The sequence below is a fragment of the Ovis canadensis genome, chromosome 24 (genome assembly GCF_042477335.2).
Source record: "Ovis canadensis isolate MfBH-ARS-UI-01 breed Bighorn chromosome 24, ARS-UI_OviCan_v2, whole genome shotgun sequence".
Classification (NCBI taxonomy): domain Eukaryota; kingdom Metazoa; phylum Chordata; class Mammalia; order Artiodactyla; family Bovidae; genus Ovis; species Ovis canadensis.
In genome coordinates this window covers 18,780,213-18,795,403 of record NC_091268.1, presented here as the reverse complement: position 1 = coordinate 18,795,403, position 15,191 = coordinate 18,780,213, and the positions used below count along the sequence as shown (strand labels likewise).

At 65.6% G+C, this 15,191-nt stretch overlaps 2 protein-coding genes across 5 annotated transcripts in view; one reads left to right on the top strand and one right to left on the bottom strand.

Annotated features, from left to right (window-relative positions):
• The window catches only part of CORO7 (coronin 7), a 62,728-nt gene that overhangs the window by 26,992 nt on the left and 20,545 nt on the right, over positions 1-15,191 (top strand). The gene's annotated exons all lie outside the window — the stretch shown is intronic.
• VASN (vasorin) lies at positions 3,607-14,278 on the bottom strand. Its single transcript, XM_069569539.1, has 2 exons — positions 14,139-14,278; positions 3,607-6,283 (listed from the first exon to the last, which is right to left on the bottom strand). The coding sequence occupies exon 2, from the start codon at positions 6,272-6,274 to the stop codon at positions 4,256-4,258; it is 2,019 nt and encodes a 672-aa protein (XP_069425640.1). The 5' UTR covers positions 6,275-6,283; positions 14,139-14,278; the 3' UTR covers positions 3,607-4,255.

The window sequence follows — 15,191 nt, the reverse complement described above, 5'->3', positions numbered from 1 at the left end:
GACCCCAGCCCAGGCCCCACGCTGTCACTGGTAGTCCTGGATGAGTCAGGGGTTCGGGCAGTCACTTCATCCGCCCACCCTCCTGCAGTGCGTGCAGGAGGGTTTACGGTGGTATCCACAGGGTTCTGGTCGAGCCAGCTCGGTGCCGGGACTGCCCAGGCCTGGGGAGGCCGGCTGAGGGGATCAGGTACAGGGGGCTGGGGGAGGAGGAGGCGGAACCTGGTCCCTGAGCTCTGACTCAGTGTAGCTTGCTGAACCCCCTACCCAGGCAGGGACCTGCAGAGGTCAGAGCTTGGACGGGGCCTTGGTCCTTGGATGTCCATCCAGCCCCTTCCTCTCCCGTTTTACAGCTGGGGAAACTGAGTCACAGATTGCGCAGTGCTCTGCCCAAGCTCCAGGAGCAGGGTGGGCCGTGAAGGGGCAGGCTGAGTGCCCAAGGAGCTCCTGCCAGGGTGGCCCCGCTGAGAGCCCCAGGGAAGGGGAAACAATTGGGTGGCAGAAACCCTCGACTCACATCCTCTCTCACGACACAGGGAGAGGACGGGGAGCTGGAAAGGCCCGTTTTTGCAGATGAGGGGGCGAGGGTGAGTGAGGCCCCCCACATTCCTTTAAAGCGCACAGTGGGCGTGAGGCCTCTGCCTGCTCTTGGCCATGGGGATCCCAGGGGTACTACTAGGACCCCTTCCCTGCATGGGAGGACTTAGGGCTCTCAGGCCTCCTGGCTTCGTGTCCACCAGCCCCTTCCCCAGCCCTGGTGCTGCACTGGTATCTCATCCCCCAGGCTTCCCCAGGCCAGACACCCCTTTCTCTGCAAGCCCCCCAGCAGAGGGAGGGGACTGGCCCAGCCTGGACAAGGGAGTCCACGCTGACCATCAAGGGCTCCTCACCCCACCACTTCCTGCCTTCTAGACTCCGCCCCTGATCTGTGCTGGTTACCCACCCCCACCCCGAAGGAACAGCCCCCACCCAGCCCCAGCGTGGCCCCTGGGGGAGTTAACGATGCCCAGACCCCATGGTGCCACTGGCCAAGGCTGACCCTGTAATTACAGCAGTTAAGAATAGCCTCACAGGGCCAGCGAGGCCTGGAATTTCTCAAATCACTCCCAGATGGGCGGCCAGGCCAGTGTCCCGCCCCCTTCATCCCCCAGTCCTGGCCGCTGCCCCACTGGGCCCACGCCCTTGGCAGAGGAGCTGGGACTCTCCAGCCTTCTGCAAAGCTGGTGGACGCCAAGGCTACATGCCAGCCTCCAGGTCGGCCTGAGAGCTGGTGGGCCCTCTACCCCCAGGCTCCCCAGAAGCCAGAACCCACAGGGGCCCCCTGCGACGTCAGGGGCTGCCGACTGGGCTGAAGGTGGGACTTGTGCAGGGTGTCAGCTGCGCACACCACCTAGGCCTCCACCGCACCCGCTCATTGTCTTTATTTTACAGATTTTTCACCTTCATTTGAGTAGAACAGTAAGAGCTACAGGAGGCCAGAGAGGGGTCAGGCACATGCCCCTCCCTGTCCCCTCCCAGGGGTCTCTGTCTCTGCTCCCAGCTGTGCCCTTCCCTGGGGGCAGCAGGTCCTATCCCTAAGGCTGGGCCCAGGCAGACGGCCACCCCGCACTTCTGTGCAGGGTGGAGGTGGGGGTTACCGTTGGGGCTGACCGAGCAGCTCACACTCCAGCCCTGGAGAGGCAAAAACACTACCTGTCCTGGGTGCCCTGCCCCTGGGCTGGGTGAACAGTCAGCAGTTACCAGCCCTGAGTGGAGGCGAATGGAGGATTTTCTCCAGATGTTACCAGTGCATAAAAGCTGAAGCCAGAGAAATCGATCTTCTGTTGAGGTCACCCTGGGAGTGAGCATAAGGGTGGAGGCTGGGAGCATGCTCTGGCCAGAGGCACCCACCCCACATCCCAGCGTGTTCCCTGGAGACCCGGAGCTTCTGAGGCCCCTCCCGGCTCCTGGAGGCAGGAGGCTGACTGCCCCTCAAGGGCCAGGGAGCAAGTGTCGGCTCTGCGCCCAGGAGCCTCTCCTTAGAGGGACTGAAGGGCACACGTAGCCCCAGGGTCTCAAGGACCCGGTCGGAGGCTGGTGTTTCCCCACCCACAGTCACCCTGGGTCGTGGCTGCCTCTTGGCTGTGCGTACCCCACTTGGTCCCCAGTCGCCCCTTCCTTGCCCAGCCCCTACTCTGATGGGAGGCCCAAAGACCTTTTCTGGGGAGGCTGGCATGAGTGCCCCGCCTGCCTCCTGCGGGCCCTGCCACCCACCCCCATTGCCGCCCCACTCACCAGGTTTAGCTTTGCAGCAAAAGCATTCCCTCAGCAGCCACTGTGCTGAGCAGCAGCCCACAGGCCCACAATGGCCCCTTTGACGGGGCCGCCAGAGGGGAGGGCCGGCCTTGCCAGAGCCGTTCCCCTAACGGGACCCAGGCACAGGAAACCCACCTGGGCCGCCGCCTCAGGGGGAGGGGTACCCCAGTCCCTCTGCCCACCGCAGCCCCCCGCCTGCCTCTGCCTTGCTCACGCCAGAACCCTCCGCAGCCGATAATTGAATCCAGAGCCTCGCGTGGCCAGCGCTGACATCAACGCCCAGAGCCGCAGGGCCTGTTCCGCAGGCCTGGCCGGGCTGCCTCCTTCCCGCTTGGGTGAGCCCGGGGCCCAGGGGGCCACGACCTGTGTAGGGCGGTGAGCAGGAACCTGGGGGGAGCTTGTGCGGGCCTCTGCAGGGCCTCCGTGGCCCCTAGGGCCACCTCCCTTCTCGCCAGAGGGTGACTAGAAAAGGTGGCAGCGGGTATCTGTGTCTGTGTTGGTTCCTCTCCCCAAACTCCTAGCACCTGGTGCAGCCAGGGCTGTGCACAGCCTCCCTGGCCCTGCCCCACCTCAGCCGGCGGCTTCCAGGAAAACACTCATAGTGCAGGGTTTCTGGGAAGCCTGTGTCCCCCCAGTGCAGAGAGTAAAGGGGGGTCTCGGGCCAGCAGACCTCCTGCCCGTGGGTGCCGCCTCTCGCAGCCCTGGCTGGGCCTCCGCCTGCTTGCCCACAGGCTTCCTGCCATTTAGGACCTCGCTCCCTCCACCACGGCCCCATCTCTGTGGCTGGAGCAGAAGGCTGGGGTCTCCCTGCCTGAGCCCACGCGGAGGGGCAGCGGGGCCAAAGGCAGGGCTGACCCCACCTGGTCCAGGGCCATCGTGGGCCTGGGGGACACGGCTCAAGGCACCCCTCCCCAGAGGAGGGTGGGCAGTGCACTGCTGGTCAGACCGGTCCCCGAGGAGGGACCCCCGGGGGTCTGTGTCTTCTGCGAGCCTCTCCCCAGCCTCTCCCGGGAGCCTGGCAGCTCCTGCTGGGAGAAGATTGGGTCTGGGGAGGGGAAGGCCGCCCTCAGTGCCCCCTGCCCCGAGGCTGAAGCGGCCCCCCGCCCCTCCCTGTTCCCACCTGGTCCCCCGTCTCCCCGGGAGGCTAGACCGGGCACCTCAGGTGAGCTGGACAGCCCAGGGCATGCCGACTGGGGCCTTGCACCTGCTGGGAAGCAGGGTCCCGGCTCCCAGCTCCCCGCTGTAGGCCGACCCTGTGAGCCCTCACCCCGCCTCCACGCAGGTACCCTGGGGCTGTGCCGAGAAACACGTGTGTTTCTTTTTATCTTTTATTTTTCTTACAAAAGACCTTCATATCATCATTTGTCTTTAAAAAAAAAACAAACCCAAAGTCCTTGTCTCTGAGTTTGAAAAACACTTTCCCAGAATAAATGGGAAAGGATCTTTTATAAATACATTTAAAAAAAAAAACAAAAGCGAAACTCGTTCCTAAAGCATCTTTCTTTCCAGTTTCTTTTGCTTCTTCGCTCCCCAGGGCCGAGGCAGGATCACCTGCCCCCGTCCCCAGTCCTGCTGTCCCTCCGCTCTCTCTTCCGGGGGCTTCCTTCACTGGCCCCCCCGAGTCTCCTTAGGGTGGAGGGGCTTGGCAGCCCCAGGCCTGTGTTACCAGCACACGGCAGGGCCAGCCCCACCCCAGGGGCTGCACATTGCAGAGGATGAGGTGACCCCGTCCTCCAGACACTCGTGCAGGGGGCCCTTCGAGGGTCATCCCTGGGCTCCAGCGTCTCACAGAAGAGGAGACCGAGGTCCAGAGATGGGCAGGGGCATGCCGCGGTCACCCAGCCCAGGTCCTGACGTGTCCTCGTCGTCCAAATCTGAGAAGCTCCTCGATGTGGCAGCAGGGCCCCCTGGCCAGTCCCAGCGGGGCCGAGGGCCCGCCCGTGGCGGTCCGTCCCTCCCAGGCTTAGATGTAGGGCTTGGCTGGGAGGGGCCCCTGTGGGCTGGGCCCCGAGTAGCCCATGAGCGGCACCTCGCACTCCAGCCCGCCCGGCGGGGCTTCCCCGCCACCCTCCAATGCCTTGGGGTTTGGCTCCAGGGGGGCCTTCACCCCCTCCAGCTCCAGGGGCCCGGCCCCAGGTCCCACTTGCCCTTTGCCCTGCGCCACAGCTGCAGCGGCCCGCCCCCGCCGCACACAGAAGGCCGCCCCGACGGCGGCCAGCACGGCCAGGAGCACGGCGGCCAGGGCAGGCGCGATTAGGAGCGGCAGGTTGCCCTCGCGGGCCTGGGTGACCGGGGCGTGGTTGGAGCGGACAGCTGGGGGTGTGCGGGCCTCCCCGCAGGCCTCCTCGCCCTCAGGCACCCTCCCAGCCCCCAGGGCCCGGACGCAGATGGAGTAGGTGGCGTTGGGCCGCAGCTGGGTGACGGTGTACTCGGCGAGTGAGGCGGGCAGCCGCAGTGTCACTGGCCGCTTGTCGGGGCCCGAGAGGTTGCGATAGGTGAGGCGGAGGCTCCTCAGCTGCACAGCGCTGCCCTGCTGGAAGCGCTGGAGCCCCACCCTCAGGGACGTGGGGCTGGCGGGCTCGATGCCCAGGGGCAGGGGCCGCGGCGTGGCCGGGGCGGGGCTGGGCCTGGGTCCCAGCCTCACCCGGCTCTCGCAGTACAGCCCCGTGAAGCCCTGAGGACACAGGCACTCCAGGTGGCCCCGCGCCCCCAGGTGGCAGGTGCCACCGTTGAGGCAGATGGATGCCGGGCAGTCCCGGGGTGGAGGCACAGGCCCCGCAGTCGGGGGCGTGGGGGGCGGCCGGCTCGGGGCCTCAGTGGCCAGCTCCGTGGGGCGGAGCTGGGTGGGAGCCGGGCTGGAAGGCAGGAGCGTGGGCTCCCGCACGGGGGCCCTCGTGGTGGGTGCCGTGGCCGTGGTGGTGGTGGCCGGGCAGCCAAAGTCGGCATAGTCAAGGTCCAGGAGCAGCCGGCCGGCGTTCTTGGGTGGGAAGTGACAGCGCGTCTCCTCTGGGCTGGCCAAGGTCAGGTGGCTCTCCCGGACCCAGGGGCCGAACCAGCTGAGGGGGCACACGCAGTTGAAGGGGTTGCGGGCGGCTGCCAGGAGCCTCAGGCGGGGGAAGAGGGTGGAAAGCTCGTGCGGCAGGGCCTGCAGGCTCAGGTTGCTCAGGTCCAGCTCCTGCAGGGCCGCTAGGCCGGCCAGGTCCTCCGGTCTCAGCTGGGCGATGCGGGTGTTGCCAGCCAGCCGCAGGCGTGTCAGTCCCCGCAGGCCCCGGACGGCAGGGGGCACACGCTCCAGCTGGTTGTCGGCCACGTCCAGGTCGTGGAGGTTGCGCAGGCGGCCGAGGAGCCCCTCGTCCAGGTGCCGCAGCCCCAGGCCAGCCAGCCGCAGCGCCTCCACGTTGGCGGTGTCCAGGATGCCGGGCTCCAGGGCTGGGAGGCCGTTGTGGCTGAGGTCCAGCAGCAGCAGGCGGGGCAGGCGCAGTGGGGGCAGTGCCCGCAACTCATTATCTTGCAGCTTGAGCTCCAGAAGGTGGTCGAGCGCGTCAAAGGCGCCAGGCTGGATGTGGCGGATGCGGTTCTTGCCCAGGTAGAGGCGCTCAAGGCGGCGCAGGCCGCGGAAGGTCTCGTTGGTGATTTCCCGGAGCCTGTTGGCAGTCAGGTCCAGGTTGCTGAGGTTGGCCAGTGGCTGGAAGACACCCCCAGGCAGGCTGGCGATTTGATTTTGCGACAGGTCCAGGAGCTGCAGCCCCGGCAGGCCAGCAAAGCTGCCTGCGTCGAGCGTGGTGATGCCGTTCTCAAAGACGTACAGGCCCACGGTGTCGGGCGGCACGTCCAGAGGCACGGTGGTCCCCTGGCGGGCGGTGCAGAAGACGGTCCGTGGCTGGTTGCACTGGCAGCCGGGTGGGCAGCCCTGCGCCCCGGGCCCCAGGGCTGGCAGCAGCAGCAGCGGCAGGAGCAGGCGCAGGGGGGCCCTGGAGCGCATCTCTGGTCCCTGGGAGCAGAGAGGGAAACGGGAGACCGTGAGTCAGGGGCCCCAGGGGACAGCCACTCCAGGAAGGGTCAGGAGGGGAATTCCCAGCCCCACTCTGCTCCCCACCCTCAGACCCGACAGCACACGGGAGCTGTGAGTCAGGTCCCCTGAGCCGGGGCCGGGCTCCTGCCGCTGCCCCGTCACTCCCTCGCTGTGTGACTGAGTGGTCACGTGGCCTCGTCATGGTATCAGTTGCCATTTCCTGCGCTGACACCAGGGTTCGGTGGGCTGACTGACGCACACACAGGGGGCCCGGCTCCCAAACGCTCAGAGACCACGAACAGCTGGCCTCCCCCTTACCCTTAGCTCCAGCCCTCCAGCCTCTCTGCAGCTCAGAGAGAATACGTGTTGGTCAAAAAGCATCAGGCTCTGTGCCCTCCCCCGAAACATCCCCCCCCCAAAAAATAATCTGTGCGGAGGCAGATGGCAAAGGAGGGAGAATGCAGGTCCTGGAGCGGCAGCCCCTCCCGCAGCATCCGGGAGAGACGGGCGGGCAGGCGGCCGAGCGCGTAAGTAGAGAAGCTGGCTGCCCCCGGCCGCCGCCGCCACGCTCCGCGTCCTGCAAGTGAGGAGAGACCACAGCAGGAAGACCTCATGTGGAAACTATGGGATCGGTGTTTTTCCACTTGCGAAGTCAGACCTGCCCAGGACGCAGCCAGCAGGAGAGTTCCTGGGGAGGGGGAGGCAGGGAAGCTCGGCCTCCAGGCACCCCCATCTTTGAGCCATGATGACAGAACTAAAGGTGGGGGGCTCTGGCCTCCCTGGAGTGGCCCAGGGTGCAGGTTGGGGGATACAGTTTGCGTGGTGGAGAGAGCACCAAGCCTGGAGATGCTCCAGAGCGGATCTTCCGCCATTTCTCAGGATCCACTCTGGGCCAGGCATGACACAGGAGGGGCAGCTGCCATCCCCACGCGCCAGTGGCACCAAGCGTCACCCAACAGCTCCTCCAGGTGGGAGCTGTTCTCCGTGCTCCCAGATGACAGAAGAGGGGCTCCTGGAGGCGCAGGCACTTGCTGCCTTCACGCTGCCTGGAAATCTGAGCTGGAGCCCAGCTCCTTAACCACGTCCAGGTGCAGCTGGGCCTGCCCTCCTGACGCGGGGCCCAGTCCTGCCCGTGTAGGGTAGCTCCTCCAGCGGCTCCAGCTCCCACTCGTAGCCTGAACTGCCTGAGACAGGATAGGGCCACAGCACAGGCCCCCTTCACTTAGGCTTCTGCAGGGAGCCGGGGGCCACCCCAGCAGCAGTCCCCCCGCCCCGTGGGCCCCTAGACCCCCTGAGAGGCCGGCACACATCTCCTCCAGGTGCCTCTAGCTCACACAAGGGCCTTTTGTGTTGAGGCTCAGCTTCCCCTCCCCCACACTGGCCAGCCTTCCAGCCACGCAGGTAACAGGGCCCCCCGGCCGGTGTGCTGCCCACTGCTGTGCACCGGGCTGCCCTCCCCGGGGTCGTGGGCTCCTGGACCTGAGTCCAGGCAGGTGGTCCTCCAGAGGCCGCAATGGTGTCGGGCCAGCTCTGGGTAAAAGCCCGTCACCAGATTGGGCCTGCCTAGAGCCACCCACCTGCAGGGTCCCCTCTGCCCCTTGGTCATTAACGCTGATGACCGCTCTCCGGAGACCTGACCCCGGCCTGTGCCCCGGCCTTTACTCTCTAGGTCCTGTAGTCCTCTCCCCGAGGGGTGTCCCCTTCGGCTTTTGCTTCCCTGCATCCCAGAGAACATCTCTGCTGAGTGAACTATGGGGAAGCTCGGCCCGAACCCAGAGGCCCAGCGCACCGCAGCCCCGTTGGCGCCGTCCCCGGGGGGCTCTGGGCCACACCCAGCTTCCTCCCCAGCCTGGGCCGCTCCACCCGTACTGACTCAGAGGGGCGGGTACAGCCTGGCCACCAGATGTGCTGGGAGCGACCCCCGCCCCCTCACCGCGTCGGGGGTGAGCCACCTCCCCTTGAAGTCACCCTCCTGGCAGAGGGCAGGCAGGGTCAGGACGGGAGTAGGCAGGCTCGGGGACGGGGTCCCCTACCCACGGCCAGCCTGGCCACCCCTACAGCTGCAGCTCCCCTTGGGCCTTACACAAGGTCACGGCTAAAAGCCCCACACTCCAGTCTGGCAGCCCTGGGTCAGGGGCGCTCAAGGTGTGAGGTCACAGACAGCAGGCTGTCTCGGCACCCGTTTCCCCGTCTGTCCATCCGGCGTTTCAGAAAGGACACCTCCCAGGGCCGGGGTGCTTGGCACCGAGGGGCCAGGCATGGTCTATGGGGGCCTGAGATGCATATTGGGTGTGTTTCCCATTCTGCATTGAGGAGGGGCCTGGCATGGACTCTGAGCTTCCCTCTATAGTCTGCTGGCCCTTTAATCAGTGAAGTCCTCATGGGCGGGGGGAGGCAGGGATGCTGGGGGTCTGGCCGAGCTGGCGGAGGGTAGGGGGTGGCATCCTCTGCCAGGAAGACCCCACAGGCCACCCTGCCACCCTGCCTCCCAGCCCTGAGGTACAGGGCTGAGTGTTTTCACCTGAACCCCACTTCCCTCATCCAGAGAGGGCCTGGCACTGAGGCGTGGGAAGGTGACAGCTCGGGGCCATCAGCTCTGGGGGCTCTGCCACCAGGAACCGATGAGAGGGCCCCAGAGGGTAAAGGCTGACCATGGAGAGGCGGTGGTAGGGCAGCCGAAGGTCAGTTCAGCCCCTACACACGTTCTGAGCTCCCTCCTCACCTGTGGGCTGTCTCCCCAGCCCTGCTTCACCTGGACTTGGCTCTGAGCATCCAGGGTTGTGGTTCCATGTCCTCCTGTTTATTTGAAATGGGGAAGTTCCTTTAACAAGTTCTGGGAGCGATCCTGCCCGTCTGGGCGCGTGCTGGTGTGTGTGTGTGCGTTGGGGGCGGGAGCGTCTCCCCGGGGTCACGGCTGCCCTGGCCCTTGCAATTTCAGCAGCTCCGAAGGACCAGGGGCCTGGGCTTTGATATCTGATCTGCTGACTCCAGCAGGGCGGCGGGACCGCTCCCTCTGCAGAGGGCCGGGGGGCGGGGTGCTGGCGACAGCCCTGGGTTGGGGCGTGGGGGGCAGAGTGTCCAGGGCCTGCCCACCCCTCATGGACTCGCCTTGGCCTGGCCCCACTACGGGGCCCGCCAGGGGACTGAGCTGGGGTGGGGCTTTGGGATCCAACTGCCTGTACTGGCCGCCTGGCCCCAGCCCTTTGCTTCAGTTCCCATCTGTGAAGCAGGGGGTGTGGGGTGGGTACAGCCCCTGAGTCTCAGAACTGTTTAGTTTGTATTTGGAGAACATTCTGAGTGGTCTCTAAATAAGTGGGTCGGTAAACATGACGTGCTGAGGGTGTCACCCATGAAACCTCTGCACGCGTGGGGTGGGGGAGCCATGATGCATACGTTTCAGCACAGACAAGGCTCCTGGGCCCAGGGTGGGGCCTCCACACACGGGCTGCCTGCCGTGCTTGGGCATGGAAAAGCGGGAGAAGCTGGAGCAAGCAGGCTGGGGCGGTGCTGGGGGCATCTTTCGTTCTGGAAGGGGTGGGGGGAAATGCGCTGTCCTTTGGCCGGCACTTCAGCATGTGATGGGGGGTGGGGAACAGGAGGAGGGACTCTGTGAGTAAGAACGCGGTCATCTCGGCTCTCAGGGACCCAGAGTGTCCCACCCACCCCTTAGTACGGGACACACCTGCGGGCACCTACTCACACACAGGCCCTGGGTCAGGCAGGGACTGGCGAGTGGGCGGGACCCAGGCTCCAGACCTGAGGCTGCCGTGCCCATTCAGTGGGCAGGGGTGGGTACAGGCAGACAGCAGCGGGCACACGCCCCTTCCTGCACCCGACACTGCAGAGTGGGTACCCGGGGTCTGGGCTGCGGCTCTGACCCCGCAGCTCCCAGCGCCGGCCAGCCAGGCCTGGCAGTAGCCCAGCCCAGGAGTCTGCCAACCCCCCAGGCAGGCGGGACTGTGCCGGCAGCCAGGACGGCTGGCTCCGGTTTCGCTGACGTGTCTGAGGAGGCTCCGGGTCCGGGTCCGGTCCACCCGCCTCCCCATCCCTAGCGGGCAGCAGCCCCTGGCCCAGCAGGCGGGGGGTCTCGATCCTGGGCCCTGGTGGAAGGAGCCAAGGGGACTGAGCCTCAGGTTCCCCAGAGATAGCCCTCAGGATGAGGGTGGGGGGATCCTCACCCTGCCGTGTGATTAAGCCGGCGGTGGGGGGGGGGGGGGTGTCACCACCACCTCCAGCTGGTTCTGTTCTTGCTGTGGATAGGGCCTGACACACCACGCCACGACTTCTCCTGGTCCTTTCCCTTCCATCTCCCACTTACAGAGCTTCTCAACTCCAGCTGCACGTTGAAAATCACCAGGAAGCTTTAGAAAAGTTCTAGTGCTCGGACCCCGCCCTCCCCCAGGCAATTTAGTAAGACTCTCTGGGGTGAGAACTGGGCAGAGTTGTGGTTCAGAGAAGCTCTTTGGGTGGGTGGGTCTCCTTGCCTAGCCTGGCCTCACAGATCCTTGGGCAGAGGGTCGCCGAGGCAGGCAGTCTGTATGGCAGTCGGCTCCCTGTTTCCGGAAGCCTTGATTCCTGAGCCGGCAGCACCGGAAGAGCCGGGTCGGCCCCCTCCCCATCCCACTCCACAGCGGGAGCTGCTGGCTCCGGGTGGGTGCTGTCTGGGGCACTGTGGGTGACTTGGGAGCCGCCGGACCTGTCAGCCCAGGGCAGGGAGACCAGTGACTAAGGCCAGTCGCCAGCTTCAGGTAGCCCTCGGGGCCCAGGACGCGCCTTCTTGGTCAGTGCAGGTGCCACCCCGCAGGACACCTGCAGCCCAACTCGGAATGGGCTGGTCTAGATGCCACCATCGGCACGCGCCAGTGTGATGCCACTGGGGCTGGGCTCAGAGACGGGCCCTCCTCACTGCCCTGTCCCCACCCAGGGCCAAGACACCCATCAGGTAGGGCCCTAACCCTGCAATTAACCCTGAATTTGCCAGAGGAAGACCTTAGTCACCAAGGGAGGCCGCCAGCCCCAAGCGAGCTGGGCCCAGGCTGTCTGCAGCCTAGACGGTGTGAGAAGGAGGCAGAAGCCCCTCGCCCAGAGGGGTGCTTGCTCTTCTGATGCCTTCATGCCTGGGGCTCTCGGTCACCCTGCCACAGAGGAGGCCCTCTGCAGGGTCTGTGAGCTGATCGGTGGGCAGGTGGCATCGGTCGGCGGTGGGGGGGGGACCAGACCACGCGACCCTGCCTCTCACCTCTCACTGCTGCCCCTGCGGGCCCCAGGGCCATCCCAGCCTCTTCTCAGCGCAGGCCAGCTCCCTCCTTCCTCCTTAATTAAATCTCTCAGGCAGCCTCCAAGGAATGTCAGAGCCTTATTGCATTCCCCGGGAGGAGACTGGTGGGGGCTGTCCCCCACCTTAGAAAAAAACCGGCCCCTCGCCTGCCCCCACTTCCAGTCCTAAGGTGGCCTGGTGCGTGTGTGGGGGCACCCGCTCCAGCCTCCTCATACCCAGGGAGGCTGGAATGAGGAAACGCGGGGGAGGCCCACGGGCCTGGCCGCCTGGCCGGCCAGGCGGCCCAGCCAGCTGAGAGAAAGCAGTCCGGCTGCCTCTGGAATGTGGAAACCGATAAAAGGAAGGAGGCCGAGCCCCCGCCCCGCCTCAGGGCACCCCTGCCTGCCCCTAAACACAGCCGTGCTCCGGTCACGCGCGCGCCCAGACACATGCCCACGCCAGACACACGCCCACTGGGCTGTGCTTTGAGACACACACACCCCCTCCTGCTTCTCCAAGAACTCTCAAATTCCACAGCAGTGAGGGGAGCTGGTTTTCTTGGCAGAGCCTTGGGCTCCCTGGCCCAGGGAGGGGACTTGGAGGGGGGCTCCGGGGGGGGGACCCTTAACCCCGTGAAGTGGCGCTGCTGTCCCTCCCATGAGCTCAGGGCCTGCCATTGTCAGGGTTGCTTCTGTGGAAAGAGGGCTCACCCAGTCTTCTCTCCGGTCACTTAGGAGAACTGGCCAGCTGGCCTGCTGAGGTGGGAGCTGCCTCCAGGGTCCAGTTGAGACCCTGCCCCCTGATCCCAGGAGCTCCCCAGGCCAGGGGTGGCGTCTACTTTAAAGTCCCCACAAGGACTCAGCTCTCTTTACCTGGGATTTGTCTTGGTGGGGACCAGTGGAGGTGGTCAGGACCCCTCTCCTGCCCAGGGCATCTCCCTGGGGACATCTGCCTGGGGCGAGCACAGGTGTGGGCACTGTCTGAGGGACTTTCTTGTGTTGAACCCCTCCTCCTCCACGTCCAGGGTCTGGAGAGCGTGGTGCCATACCAGCAAGTACCCTGGGCCACCCGCCCAAGCTGACCCTCTGGACCGTCGGGTCCCAGTCTGCAGCTGCAGGACTGGGGAGGTAGGGACAGTCAGTGCCCAGGCCCCCAGCCTGGCACGCGTGTGCTCATCCTCCCTGGGCCGGAGTGTGGGGGGGGCAGATAATGGTCTGGAGGGAATCCAGCTGGGCTGCTCATTACCAGAGCCCTCTTCCTGCCTCTGACACTCTGTTTACAGAAGCTCTGGGGGCTAATTCCCTTGGGAGAAGACCGCAAACTCAGGGGACGGCTCTCCCATCCCCCTGCGCCTGCTTGCCTCAGCCCTCTTGGGCCTTGCCAATAGCTGGGCCCATACTGGACGTCATGGCCCGCTGAACCTGCTGACCCCACTCGGAGGTCACCTGCCCAGCCACCCCTCTGCGTCCCCAATGCCCAAAGTCTAGCCTAGTGGGATGGGACCTCGAGATTTAGTTGACTCGCGACTCCCCCCCCACCCCGCCCCCTGGCCCTGGAGAGGGCCCTGGCCTGAAGGTGGGGCCTCTGGGTCTTGATGCCACACTCCATCCGGGGCCTCACCTGCCCTTGGTGCAGAAGGTGAGCAGAGTGACCCTCAGGGCCACTTCCTCCTTCCCACCTTTCACACTCCACCCCTCAGCCCCAACGGGAGGGGTAGTCAGCGACCCTGGTGTGGTAATCGTTAACGAACGGGGGTGAGGCAGAATGCTTGGCACCAATCAACTGGCCTGCCAGTGACCACAGGGGACCTCGCAGCCTTCAGGCCCCAGGGCTGCCAGCCCAGGGACACAATAGATTAGGCTGGCTCCAAGCCACCGGGTTCTCAGCCTAAGCAGAGCCCCTTCCCTGGAAGAGGCAGAGATGGGGCAGCCTAATACCTGGAGTACGACCCAAGCCGGCCAGGCAAGGTCCATACCCGGCTCCAATGGGGCTGCATGCCTGTGGCCCCCATGCTCTGCCCTGAGTGACATGGGCCCTCAGGGCCGAGCCCAGGCCGTGGATCTGCACAGGGGGGCGGGGATCGGGGTTGGGGGTGACCAGAACCAGACTGTGTCACTCCAGGAGGTAGAAGTAACCTAAGACTGTCCTAGCCATCCCCTCAAAGGGGTTTGATTCATAAAACTGGTCATGCCGGAGGGCCCAGCCGTGGGAGGAGGAAGCGAGGGAGGGGGTGTTTATTTTGTCTGCTCGCAGCCCCGCAGGCCGGTGAGCCGCGTACGCGCGCGCGCGCGCGCGCGCCCTCACCCCAGGCCGTGGAGCTTTCGGCGTCCGAGGACTACCAGATGGGACGGGTTGGGGCGCACGGCGAGTTGGCCCAGGTGATCTTGCAAGGATTGGGGGCCCGCGTGCCCGCCCTGAGTGCGTGTGCGCGCGGCGGACGGGGGCGGTGGTGGGGGGAGGCGGTGGTGGGGGGAGGCGGTGGCGGGAGGTCCGCGCGCGTGATCGGCGCGTGTGCACGGCCCGCCCGGGGCGCCCTCCGTTCCCACCCCGCAGCCCTCAAGCCCGGCAGACACTCACCGGGCGGCAGCGGCGGCGGCGGGAGCCGGGCGGGACGCGCCGCGGCCTCAGTGCTTCCCAGCCCGGCTGCCGGGGTCCCGAATCGCGAGGTCCCGAGGCAGTCGGCGTCTGTCTCTCCCTGCCTCGGGCTCGGGCTGCGGAGTCGCCTGGCCAGAGGCGGGTCCCGCCTTAAGAGCCTGGGGGCGGGGCCGCCGCTGGCGGGGGCGGGGTCGCCCCCCATTGGCCGGGGCGGGGCCGGCGGAGACCCGCCTCCTCTCCTGGCCGAAAGGGTCTTCTGGCCGGACAGGCTGGTCCTCACCCGGCCGCCCTCCCGAACAGGCGACTGAGAGAGAGTCGTAGGAGTCCCGCGGTTTAGCCCGGTCCAGTTTGCCGACCCGTGTTTTGTGAAAAAAAGAGCGAATATCGAATGAGACCAAGCGTTCCAAACCTAGATGGGGCAGGTGATTTAAACTCGAGGAATGCCCCCCACCCCCCAGAGCCTCTGGAGACCTAGGGAGGGCAGCCCCGATGACCTGTCCCACTCTGCCAGAAATTGCGATTTTTCAGGGAAACTAGAAATCTGCATTTTTTAGGTGAAATCTCTTTAAGTGTGCTGTTCTTGGTTGCTAATTCCAATTTCAAGAACTTCTGGGAGGCCACACACACAGCCCTTCTGCAAGCCTCATAGGCACAACCTCGATATGCCAAATCTGAATCCTGGGGTCCTTTTGCCTGACCTTTGCTCTGGGCTGCTTTCCCTGTATCTTAGATGGGGGGGCTGAGATCCCCTGTCACAGGAAGGGGATGCGACAGACCAGCCACAGTTACTGGCAGCATCAAGGCCAGATGTGCTGGGGGATGCTGGGCTGAAGGGCCAGGTTGGGCCTCACTGTCAGTAGGTGGGGCCTGAGTGCCGCTGACAGTGGCCCTTTGATGGAGCAGAAGGGGAGGGTGCTGGGGGCTGGACTAGTCCAGAAAAATCCCCTGCCTTGGAGGCTTCCAGGAAAACACTCTGCTCTGCCCTCCCCCCCCACCCCACCCTCTCGGCGCTTGTGGTCAGAATTGTGCCTCGGA

Coding starts and splice junctions, on each gene's coding strand:
- VASN (XM_069569539.1), bottom strand. CDS start 6,274: ATGCGCTCCAGGGCCCCCCTGCGCCTGCTCCTGCCGCTGCTGCTGCTG.